The sequence below is a fragment of the Tympanuchus pallidicinctus genome, unplaced genomic scaffold, assembly GCF_026119805.1.
Source record: "Tympanuchus pallidicinctus isolate F22 unplaced genomic scaffold, pur_lepc_1.0 scaffold4, whole genome shotgun sequence".
Taxonomy (NCBI): domain Eukaryota; kingdom Metazoa; phylum Chordata; class Aves; order Galliformes; family Phasianidae; genus Tympanuchus; species Tympanuchus pallidicinctus.
In genome coordinates, this window is record NW_026294758.1 from 39,129,221 (window position 1) to 39,141,719 (window position 12,499).

The window sequence follows — 12,499 nt, forward strand, 5'->3', positions numbered from 1 at the left end:
GTAAGGGGCTCTTCACAGAATCACAGAATCATCCAATGGCTTGGGTTGGAAAGGACCTCAAGGATTATCACACAATCTGCAGGGGAACAACAGGTGGTGGATGGGATTAAAATCAGGGATTACTTTGCAAACTACACTCATAATAGTTCACGAGACAGTAGGGCTTGTATTCAAGGGTGCAGATAGAGTGTTTTCAGCTAGAGCTAAGATGCTAAGAAGAGAATAGAACATCATGCATCCCACCAGCTGTTGGGAATTCCAGATGGTAGAGTCAATACTCTGTGGTCTCTGACTCACATGCAGTTTGTCATAGAAGATATTCTCTCACTTTGGTCAATTGAACTGCTGTACAATTTTCTTATGAGGAAATCACTGTTCATCAGTTTTGCATCCAAGCAGAAACAACACTGTCAAGAGAGCTTCTTGCAGAACTGCCAGATACAGTTTAGACCATGCAGGTGCTGTAAATGCTGGCATCCTGTGGGCAATGCCTGGGAGCTGCTCTGCTCCAAGGAGCAGCTGTGGTTGTCCTGGTCCAAGAGCTTCTGCACAGCCCAGCACAGTGGTGAAGGCCACACTAGCCATGCAGTACAGTGCAGCACATCTCTGACTGCTCCATGAGCAGTGCTTTTCTGGTAAGGATCCACCCTGGTTCCACAGCTGTGGTGCTCCAGCCCCAATCTGCACAAGCAAAGGAGATGGAGCCCCATATCCTGGGATACTACTGGGCTATTTTGGGATGAATGGGATATGGTGGGACACGTTGCTGGCATGCTACAGTTACAGGTGTTGGAGAGAAAAGACTCTACAAATTATGTGTATCCCCTCAGAATGGGAAATATATAACCTGACTGGAGTCTGATTACGGGAGTGGAGGGTGTTTGGTTACCTGATGCCATAACAAAATTCTTAGTCATTTGCTTTCAAACTAGAGTTAACTGAGAATTCAACATGTTGTTTGGACACTCTGACCCATGTGTCTTGATTAATATCAAGACATTAAGCACACTGTGAAGAAATCACATTCTTCCATAAACCATTTAAAATACTGTGGCAGTAACTAGAACATTATACTGTCATATCATCCTTAGAAAATAGAAATAATAGAAAGTTCAGCTTCTCAAGATAGCCACACAAACCTGAATTTTTCAGTAAAACAGTCTTCTAAAAAATCCTTATAAGAGGGGTTAAATCATAAGTGTAAGTCTAAGTTAGGGCCGACTAAACACACTATTTTAATGATCCTTATATAACACAGTGTCCATCTAGTCATTTAACTTGTTTTGGTGGTGCTTTTAGTTTTTTGTTGTTGTTGTTAGCATGGCCATGTTGCACAAGAAGAAATATTTACCTTGTAATGCCACTGTCTGAACTTATACTCCCAACATGCTGACTAGCCATCTTGTCAATTCAGCCGTGGGGACCTGAGGATTCTGTCATCTCACAGAGAAAAATTAGCAGAGAGCTCAGAGGGCAAAGAGAGGCATTGTTTGCCTCCAGCAAAAGATCCATGCACTGCACTCAGCAGGTAAAGCAGATGGACCCGATGTAGACATTCCTGAAATGCCCTCTGGGTCATAGTGAGCCCAGAAATCCGTAACGGGAGCTGCAGGAGACCCCTGCAATTGTGGCAGACAAAGCATTAATTCCAGAGGTGCTCTCTGTTATATTTAAGAAAGGAAAACAGCCCCCCACAAGGTATGCCCTGCTAACATGTACCATGCAGCCTTTTGCTGCTGATTTGGAGTTTGCATCCTCCTTCGAGTAAACTGGGGAGGAAAACATTGAATTTAGCGTGGTAAGGCTACTGGATTTTAAGAAAGATCATGGGGAAACTAGCAATTTAGTTCAGTAGAACTGTTAATGTAAATTAATGAAAAGAAACCTCCTGGTTAAGATTTTGGCAAGATCCAGAGAAAGAAGTGAAGCAGCTCTTGTAACAAGTCACGCTTGATCAGTGCACAGCGCCTGACCTCTTCTTCCCCGCTCGCACCCGCGCCTCTCACGGCCGACGACTACAACTTCGATTTCTCCGCGGACTACGCAGAGCTCCCACCGCCTCCCTGCATACCGCGCTCTCCAGCACGAGCATTGCCCCCACCCGGTCGGACGTCCCCACCCTCTCCTCTCAAAAAGCAGCTCCGGGGGCTCCCTCGAGGCAGTCCCGAGGCCGCGGGTAGCGGGCAGCTCCGCTCCGCCCAGGCCCGCCCCGCCGCCCCCCCGCCGCGTCTCAGCAGCATCGTTAAAACTAAGGGAGGCGCGCTGCGGGGCGGCCGGCCGAGGGGCCTGGCGGCTGTGCGGGACATGGGGCAGAAGCGGCGGAGCCCCGGGGCGGCGGAGCGGGGCTGCGCTGCCGAGGGGACTACGGGCGGCAGCGGCCGCGGGCGGCTGGCGGAGTCCTGGCGGCGGCTGAGCTCCCGGCGCGGCTCCGCCAAGCGCAGCGGAACCTCTGCGCCCGCTCCGCCGGTGAGTGCCCTCGACCTGGATGGAGCCCGGGACGGGGATCGAGATGGGGAAAGGGGCGCCTCGTGAAACAGGTGGTGGGACGAGGGCAGTATCGACAAACCTGTTGCGTTTTCGGAGGAAAATCACACTTTGCACGCTGTCAGGCTGACTTTATACTTGTAACAGGTGAAAGTCTCCTCTGTTGCCTTTTCCCTTTCTTTCTTTCTTTCTTTCTTTTTTTCTTTCTTTCTTTCCTTTCTTTTTTTTTTTTTTTTTTCTGAGTAAGAGCAGGACAGAGTGCAGCTCCCACGAGCGCACGGTGCGCTCCAGTCGAAGAGCTGCGAAGTAGCGGCCGGGAACTGCCCTCCCGTTGGCCGCTACCTGAGCAAAGGACTTGAGGGAGGTAGACAGCTTGCTTGTTTGTGGAACTAGAGGTTTCTTCTTGGGAAGGAGTCTTCTTTGGTTGTGTCTTTGCCTTTAGCCAGCTCGGTGGGATATACCGACAGAGGTGGATGGACAGACATCTTGACAGAGATGCAAGTGTAGCACAGATTGCATGCCAGGAAAACAAACATCTTGGGAAGAAGTACATTGAACTTGAGAGAACAAATTGAGCATTCAAGTAGAAAAAAAGAGTGGTAGTTGCTAGAGTGCTTGAACGTTTCTTTTTTTGTTTTATCTTGGGCTCAGGACCCTCATGCTAGATGCTGGACATATGTATGCAAACAGAGATTTTGAATGAGCTGCTTACTATACAAGTACAACCTCAGTCTTCATGTGTTCAGAAGCAGTATTGTGAGTCTAACTGAAACCTGAATCTGAGGTGTAGAACAATACACCTCATTCAATAACTGAAATGTGTCGTTTTCAGACAGAAATACAGACTTATGAGCTGTGGAGGTGCGAGGAATATGCCTACAGGTTGAATGCCAATTGGGGAAATAGCATAAGGGTGAAGAGACCTACGGTAGAAACGATGCCATGGCAACAGAAAGCATCAGAGAAAGTAACAGTATTTTCTTATGCAGGGGGAAGAGGAGGAGAGATGCATTCATGTACCATCCTGCAGATCACAATACTATGAGGTTTTAGTGTTTTTTTTTTGTTCAGAATACACTAACTTCTTTTTACCTGATGATTGATTCCCAGGTTCTTTACCAAAACTCATCAGAAAAAATGTGCAGTGCAATCAGTGTGGTTTAGGCTTTTTTTTTTTTTTTTTTTTTAAGATTCTTAAAGTTCTTAAATTTCTGTTGCTTGAAACAAAGTGGTTCTTGTTGCTTACAGTGGAGATGAAGTCCTACTCCAAACAAAACCTTGAATGACATTCAGGTTCAGCAAGTGCTTGGCCAGAGTAGAAGAGCTGTACTAATCTGTGTTTAATCATTACAATTTCCATAGATGAGTAACTTATTTCTGATGTCATGTCTACAGTAATATTAAGGTGATGTATTTACACTACTGGATTTGCACTACACTTAAACTTCAAAATTCAATAAGTAAAGGATGGATGGGAGGAGCTTGATTCTGTTTTTTTTTCTATTTTTCCTTTTTTTTTTTTTTTTTTTTTTTTTTTTTTAATTTATGGAGGGTTTTTTTTCCTGCTATTTTGTTTTGTTTATTATTTATAAATCACAGGCTTTGTGAAGGTACAGTGACTAGTTTGTATTCTCTTCATTTATTTGCTTTTCTTTTTTATAAGAGAGCACAGGATTTCTGAAATCCTGTTTCACCAGGTGTAATATATTTCAACAACATTTTCCAAAGTGATGCCAGAATGTATTAAACCTAAAGACATTTCCCACCATCACCTTCATTTCTCTCTAATACTATTCCCTCTACATCCTTGGAAAAAGTGTAAGATTTGAATTACTCTTAGCATTAGCACTTTTCCTTGGCCCTGCACATTTGATTGTATTTTTCCTGCAGTAACTTATGTTTTTATGTTATTTGAAGTTTGTCACTGGGCTGTGGAGGACTTCTGAGTGTCAATGTTAAAGTGACAGGCTAACATTAGTTACACTGTGTACAAGTACACAGAATGTTTTTGTACAGCTGTACACCCACAATGGCGAATGGGTTCGTGCCTAATCTTGTCCTGATAGCATTGTTCTGGGGTCTCAGATGTTTTCTGTGCCACTTTAATTAAAACAGGGCTGGTCTTGCTCACTGTTATTGATCATCTGGAAACTGGCCAGGGGATGTGTGCTTGCCTTCTCTGAATTCTTAAGCAGACTGGTGTGACAGCCTTTTGTACTGTGTCTTAAGGGAGGTTGCTACTGTGTACAGGTAGTTTGGGATGGGTGAAAGATGATGTCAGCATCCCCTTGAAAGGTGAGAATATGATTTCTTTAAAGCAATCTCTCGTATTGAACTCATGTGACAAACATCTTTAGAAAGAAGATTTAATCAAACAAAAATGCAGGGTAGCCATGTGTGTTTTGTTCTGCATACATGATCTTTCTTCCATGAATGCCTTGCAAAACCATTTAGGTATGTATGATTGTCCTGTAAGAAAAAGAAAATTTTGCATTTTGAAGAGCTAATTTCCAACCTATAAAAACTTGATTTAGATTTTCTGCCAAATGAAGGAGGTTTAAAGCAGTAATTGCATATTGTGGCTCCTACTGAAAGCAGCTGTTTTATTTTTCTGCATCTTTTAAATTGAGTAGTGTCTCCCAGTATCTGTGTTTTCAAACTCACCCTTATCTGTGATGACTGTAAAAATTACTGATCCTTATATTTGACACTCAGTGGAAAAAAAACCAAACAAGTCATAACCCTAAAAGTTGTCCTTTATTTTGTTCACCATTTGTTAATTCCTTAAGAATGATTTGTAGTCTTATTTCTCTACCAACTCTTTGGTTTTGGTTTGTTTTGATATTAGTTCTTGAGTGAAGGAGGAGCTGTCTTATTGGAAGGAATTGTGTAAGGGAAGGGCGTTTGAGACAGAAACGATTTGCAAGAACTAACCTATCACAGATCCCATAAAATACACGTGGCATCCTCTAAACTGTCCCTAACTTGAAAGCTGTGATCTTTGTAATAGTGTAGTGACCCCAGTTAGTACCATTTTGAGTACTAGCATTATATGATGAGAGATGGAAGAATGATTATTGATTTAGAAACAAAGCCTCTTCTGCTGTTATCTTCTGTTCTTCATCCACTTGTGTAACTTTGAAAAAAAAGGCTAAGTGGAAACCCCTGCTGAAGTTGATGAAAGTTTTGCTATTCAAAACAATACATATTGGATCATGCTAAATTTTGTCTGTAAAGAGGAATGTCCAAATTCCTTTGGCCAAAATTTTAAGAGTCATTTGCACTCATGTTTTATTTATTATGTGAGGTTATTAACCCATTCTTATTAGCTGCTGCGCAGTACAGTGTTTCAGTATAGAAAAAAAAAAAATTGAACTAAATGGTTATTCTACTGAACAGTTTCTGATTACAGCAATATTTACTTTATTGTTCAAGGATAACAGGTTTCTCTTATTGCTTTTCAGCTGACTTTCCCCACAGGGTATTTACAGTAGTGCAGAAACGAAAAGAAAATGGCAAGTAAGAAATCTATGAACACATGAAATTTAACTTCAATCTTGCTCTGGCATCAGTGAGATTACAGTTCTGTGATGGGTCCTGTCCTGACTTCTCCAGAATCAGATGGCTCATGTACAAAAGATTGGCAGGGATAAATCACCTACCTTATGGCAGAACTGAGCTGCCATAGAACTGACATAGAACAGAACTGAGTTAATGTGTCTGTGGCTGAGGAAGAATGGACGTACTATATAGATAGATTTCAGAGCAACTTGATGTAGAGCTGGTTAAGGGCCTTGAACCAAGCTTAGTTTACCCTGTAAATTCTATGTCTGTACATTAATAATCTGTCATTTTCCCATTCACTTAGTGAAGCAAACTATCTTTGCCAAGAAGCTGACCAACGTGGTAAGGAAAAAATTGAAGTGGGAGTGATGTGAGAGGGAGGAGATAACAGTCCAGAGTCAGGTGAAGAAATGGTGAGAAAGGGCAGAAAGCAAAAGTTGGGGAGAATAAAGGATAGCTTGGGCATGTTAAAACAGGACAAAGGAATACCACAAAAGAACACCTACCCACAAGGCATGAGCACATAGTCTGGGAGGTGAGCAGCAAGTATTAATGTCAGCATGTGGTTACAGAGCTACAACGTTACTGTAATGTCTGAGACACAGTGGGACGGCCAATGCCACCCAAGCACTACAATGGACTGAGGCGGTCCCTTTAGGAGACACAGGCAGGGAGAAGGAGGTCATCTGTGGGAAGTAGTGGCTCTGATGTGTTAGGCTTGGGCTTGGACTTGCAACCAGATCCAAGAGGAATCACCAAGCGTGATGCTGTGGCAGGAGTGTTATCGACCAGGTGAGGGAGTAGATGAGGCTGTCCTCACTGGGAAATTTAACATGTCAGTACAATAGTCATACTGGCTGGAGGATGTAATAGGTAAATTCTTGCTAAGCAGATACTGGATAAGCCAACCAGGGGGGAACTAACAGCTTATCATAGAATCATTAAGGTTGGAAAGACAATGAGGATCATAGAATCACAGAATCACCAAGTTTGGAAAAGACCTATAAGATCATCCGGTCCAACTATCACCAACAGTTCTCAATAGAGCATGTCCCTCAACACAATATCTAAATGTTCCTTGAACTTCCAGTGCCGGTGACTCCAGCACCTCTCTGGGCAGCCCATTACAGTGCCTGACTTCTCTTTCAGAGAAGATATTTAGTCTACCAAACCATGCCCACCAAACCATATCAGTCATTGTGTTTCTCTGCATTTCCTGTAAATGCATCATTCATGTTAAGAGTAAAGGAAACTCAGCACACTGTTCAGTTCTCTGGTATTTACCCTGGTTTTTCCCAACATGACCTTCATTTTCGGATATGATGACACGCAGATGTGTCTGCTCTTAACTGACCAGAAGATAATAGGGAGTAGATGAGCAATGGCAACTTTTGCTATAATTATCATAGTACAGTGAAGTTATGTTCCTGAGGGGAATGAGGAAGGCAGGAGAGTAGCATAGCACTAAACATGGAGGAAGAGATTTTGGTATACATTGTAGGTAGGCAACAGTGAAGGCAGCTCTGAAGGGCAAAGGAGACCGGAAAAACGGGTCAGCCTTTGAGGAGTGTGTTCTCAATGGTTCTGGTACTCAGAAAACCTAGGAGACAGAGCAGAAAGCTAGTATGGCAAAGCAAGAAATTCATGGCAAAGCTCCAGTATGAAAAGGCAGGGTATGGGATGGGGGAGAATAACTGCAAGAAAGGAATCAAGACACATTGCCCAAGTATGTAGGGATGGTGTCAGGAAAGCCAAAGCTCGGATGGAGTTGAGACTTGCAAAGTGTCTTAAGGGCAACAAGAAAAGATTTACCTCTGTATTAGTGGTAAAAGGGAGACCAAGGAAACCATAGATACATTGAAAAACTGTGTTTAGCCCCATGAACTCAATAAAAAAGGAATGTGAAATAGAATTTAAGATGCTGATTATTTGAGATAATGCTAAGAAACAATAACAGAGATGATCCCTTCAGATGGTGGGAATCCCAAATTAAGCAGGATCAAATGGCCTCCCACTTCATGCGCAGCACACCATGCCATTCCTGCTGAACAGAAAAGGTTCCCCAATCAAGTCATGCAGGATTTTCTTACAAGGAAACTACTCCGTTAATAATTTCTGGTTAAACAGAAAGGATATTCTCATGAGAACTTGCTGTACTGTTGAAGAAGGGCAAGGACATGCAGGTGGTGTTATCGCTTTTGCTGAGTGGGAGCTGCAGGCAGGCTTCTGTCATACAATTAGCTGTCGGAGATCATCCAGTGGTCAAGGTATTTATGTAGCACAACACAGTCTGAAAGCAAAGCTCGGGCCTCAGTGTTGGATGTGGATCACAGCCTCCTTGTGCTGTGGTCTTTTAGCAAGCAGCGCAATAGGCAATATAGTAGAAGCAGAGTCAGATAAAGCCGACGTCTTTATTGCCTTCTTTGTCATTACCAGCAAGAACTACCAGGCTCCTGCGCTTGGTGACAGGACTCAAGGAGGAGAGTAGCTACAGCCAGGTATGGTGGCCAAATTAGGGATTGCTTCACACATGTCCCTGGCACTTGTTGGGCTGCACGCCAGGGTGTTGATGTACAAAGGCATCAGCCAGCTCTCACCACTTTCCATCAGCTCAGAAAGTTTGTGTGATTCAGGGAAGGTCTCTCGCAGCTGGAGAATGGCAAACATCCCACCTGCCTTCAGAAATAGGGAAAGGCCAACTTGGGGAACCACAGGCCTACCAGCCTCACTTCAGTCCCAGTTAAGGTCCAGGAGCCAATGTCTGAGCACACGAGGGAGCAGACAGTGACTGGGAGCAGGTGAATCAGCACAAGTTAATGAGAATAAGTCATGTCTGTCCCACCTGACTGCCTTCTGCAGACAAATCCTGGGGGACAAGAGGAGATGTGGGGATGATTTACTGCAGTCCCAGCCAGGCACCAGTCATGGCTCCCCAGAGCTCGTATCAGAGCTGGGACACTTCAAATTGTGGCAGAGGACACCTCCAAACTGGCAGGAGAGGAGGGGAGGTCCTGGGGCAGTGGGGCTGGAGGCCATGCTGTGTGAAGTGAGGCTGCAGGGTGGCCTGTTCAGCTGGGAAATGGCTGTCGGTGTGGCCGTAGGGGGCACGAAGCAGCAGCCCCAGCATCATCAGGAGGGGATGGAGGAGAGGCAGCGAGCTCTGCATGCGGTGTGGGATGGGAAGGTGAGAGACAGCAGCATGAGCTGAGACACAAAAGATGAGGAGCCATCTTTTCACCACCAGAACATCCCAACTATGGAGCCAGGGCACAGGGCTGGGGATTTTACTCCCTGCCTGAGTGAGTCCCTGGGGCCTGCTAGCCTGTATTGACCTGGGACTGTGCAAATCAGTGTAAGTCCTTTGAGAATTAATTTTCAACTTGCACACCAGCATATCTGCAGCTTCTTTAGAAGCATACCAACAGTCATTGAAAACACATTTAAAAACAGAAATAGTAGATCTAGCCCAGGCCAGAGATTGCTAAAATAATCTGATAGTAACTTAAAATCCAAAGTAATATTTTTCCTAATGGTTTTCACTTCCCTTTCCCCTACCATAGCTGGGGGCATGCAGTTGTCTGGCAGCAGTGTGTACATGGTGCTGCTTTAGCCTGTGCTCCACCCCAGCCCCCCTGCCTGCTCTGGCTGGAGGATTCAGCTTGTAGCAGCTTGTTGAAAGCAGGTGTCCATTCTTTGTCCCTTATATTTTTTCTAATACTTTCCTGATAGTTTCATTGTCCAGAATGTTCTGTGATCTATGATTCTGAAGTGTAGCAATGAAAGATACAATACAAATGGAAACAAGAAGTTTGTCAGAAGTGTGATTGGGAGTAAAGGTGAAGGCTTGAGTGAATAAAGCTTGCAGCAAGACATGTCTGCCTGGGCCACAGGCCGCATGGCACTGCTGTTGGCCATACATTGTAAAATTAATTATAAGGAAATTTGCTAATCTCTCACTGTTATAGGAAAAAACATAATTTTATCATGGCTAAAATAAATTAGTAAATTCTTATTATCTAAAGGGAGCAGAACCTAGTGTCTGTCACTGAACAAATACTTCGTCATCTATGACAGGCTGGGCTTTTGTCTTTATCTAGCATTTATTGTAGGTATCTACACTTTTTTCCCCATTTTTTTTTTTTTTTTTCCTATCAAAATGCTTTTGCTTAGAGTGATTAAAGATTTATCTTTCCCTAATTGGTTTGCAGACTTATTGAAAATGAAATAAAGTTAAGTAGATAATAATGAAAGCATTAGTTTCAAACTTTGTGGACTGCGTACTAATGCACATCTGTAGAAAGATCACTCAAAACACCATCTGCCATTTGGTTACAAGATTTTCCAAAGCATTGTATGGAGTATTTTGTTGTTAATTATGATTGTGTTTAGTGTTTGCGTGTGCTTTGGATGAATGCTTTTTTCTGATTGCTTATTCATGACAAAGCCAAAAAATAGGTACTTCAGTTTGAGAGCAATTTGCTGTACCTCAAAATGACGTAATTTTTTCAAGACTTCCTTCTGAATGTGTTGCACAGTGTGTTCCTTCTGTGGGCTGCCAGTGAGGAAAGCTGAAAAGAAACTTTTGAGAGATTGACCCTATTAAACCTGATTGATCAGCTAATCTTGAGTTGTTCTCTTACCTGTGTGAAAAAGAAAACATTATTCTCACTGTTTAAGTGCTTTTGTGGACTAGGCTGCTAAATAGCATGAGAGTTGGACCTCTTAATAAATATTCGTGATGAACTTTCCTGAGAAAAATGCTTCTGCTTGCCTGTTGCTATTTTTTTGTGAAGAAGCTCTGTTCTGTGGACTGAATTCTGTCAGATACTGAGGGGAAAAAAAATAATGCATTTGTAATCTACTGTTTCTACAGGGAATTGCTAAATTAGATGCTGCCATTAAAGTTTCATATTTTGGATTTAAATAATTCCGGAAGATGCCTACTGTAGAGAACTGTCAGAAGCCCCTTCCTTGATTATTTATTCTGTGATTCTGCCTGCTTGATGTAGTTCTCTGTTCCTGATGGAGCAGACTGTAACATAATTGACTTTTCTCATAGGTGATACAGGTCACTGTTGAGTTGGGTATGATTTTTAGTAAAGATGAGGAAAATGGGGGGAAAAAAAAAACACACAACACCAAACACCTGTAGAGGTAGAAGACTCTTACTGAAATAATAGAATGACAGTAGTGAATATCATTGTTTCATTGTTGACAATAGAACTTTCTCCCAAAAATGCATGAAGTAATCATGATATTTTTCTTTCTTTCTTATAGAGATAATAATGATTAGTTATTAATATGAAATCTTCTCCGTGTCTGAAATCAAACCACCTCATTTCAGAATGAGGTGGAAGTTTAATAATCAGAGTGATAGTATCCACTCCTTGGGCAAAACTTAGAAATGGGGATTTCTGATTTTATGGGATTTGCTTCTCTGAGGCCTGATAATTTTAGATGGTAGAAGACCTGCTTTTTTAATAAAAGACTGATTTCAAATTGAACTTGAAGAATCAATTGGCATCTTTTTAAATCTTGAGCACATCAAGGTATATGCTGTGGGTAATCTGTTAGTCTGAAATTTGGTATTGCAGTGGAACCGTTGTCCCTTCCCATCTCCCAAAAAACCAAAAGAAATACTTGAACTCCTGCTTTTCTGTTGGACCAGATCTATTAACAGTTCTGTAAACTTGTTCAGATCCTGCCTGAAAATATCAAATTTCTCCAAAAAGAGAAGAAAGTTTTATATTATGAGAAATAAAGAATTTAGGATTAAGGAAAGATGGTAAAGAGTTAAGTCTCTGTAAAGAGTTAAGTCCATCTATGCATGCTTATAATTTATGTGATATTAGTTACTTTGTAAATTTTTTAAAAAAAATTATTTCACTTTGGGAAGCAACTGTTTGTTACATGTGGTCTTTTCGGGTTCATCTGATGTTCACCTGGAACTCACCTGGATATTCTTTTATTTATCACAACATAATACCAAGAAGTACTCATTAAAGTACTCCAGATTATATTATTGGTTAAGAACACAAAACACACTTTTGGACACAATTTGCACAATATTGTAAGCTTAATATTGACTAGAAAATGACGTAACTATCATATTGTAAACCGTTTACTCTATTTTCAAGCAACTCTTTAGAGACACATATTTACTACGTCTGCTGAAGCAGCATCTCAATAATTCAGTCACCACTGCTCATTTAGTTACATTTTAAAAATGGAAATATAATTTCAAAAAGTCACATTCTTTTCCAATACAGGTAGTTCTTCCTGTTCTTCTTATTATTCTCTTTACGTTTAGATGATATGCTTATTTTAATGACATGATGAAGTTTGGTGTAAAGGCTGGGAGGTGATCTCCCATTGCAAACTTGTGAAGTTTGCCATGAATTACGAAAATACTGCCTTATTATAAAAACTCTGAAACAGAATGACTCTAAAT

The 12,499-nt window shown here is 42.0% G+C and overlaps 1 protein-coding gene across 2 annotated transcripts in view; it reads left to right on the top strand.

Annotated features, from left to right (window-relative positions):
• The window catches only part of TRPM3 (transient receptor potential cation channel subfamily M member 3), a 396,319-nt gene that overhangs the window by 29,682 nt on the left and 354,138 nt on the right, over positions 1-12,499 (top strand). The window contains exon 1 of one of the 2 annotated variants that reach the window (XM_052701293.1): positions 2,305-2,466. The exons of the other annotated variant lie outside the window; for it this stretch is intronic. Within the exon in view, the coding sequence (XP_052557253.1) occupies positions 2,305-2,466 (162 nt within the window). Of the gene's footprint in view, positions 1-2,304; positions 2,467-12,499 lie in introns of those variants that run through there. 2 annotated transcript variants of the gene reach the window in all.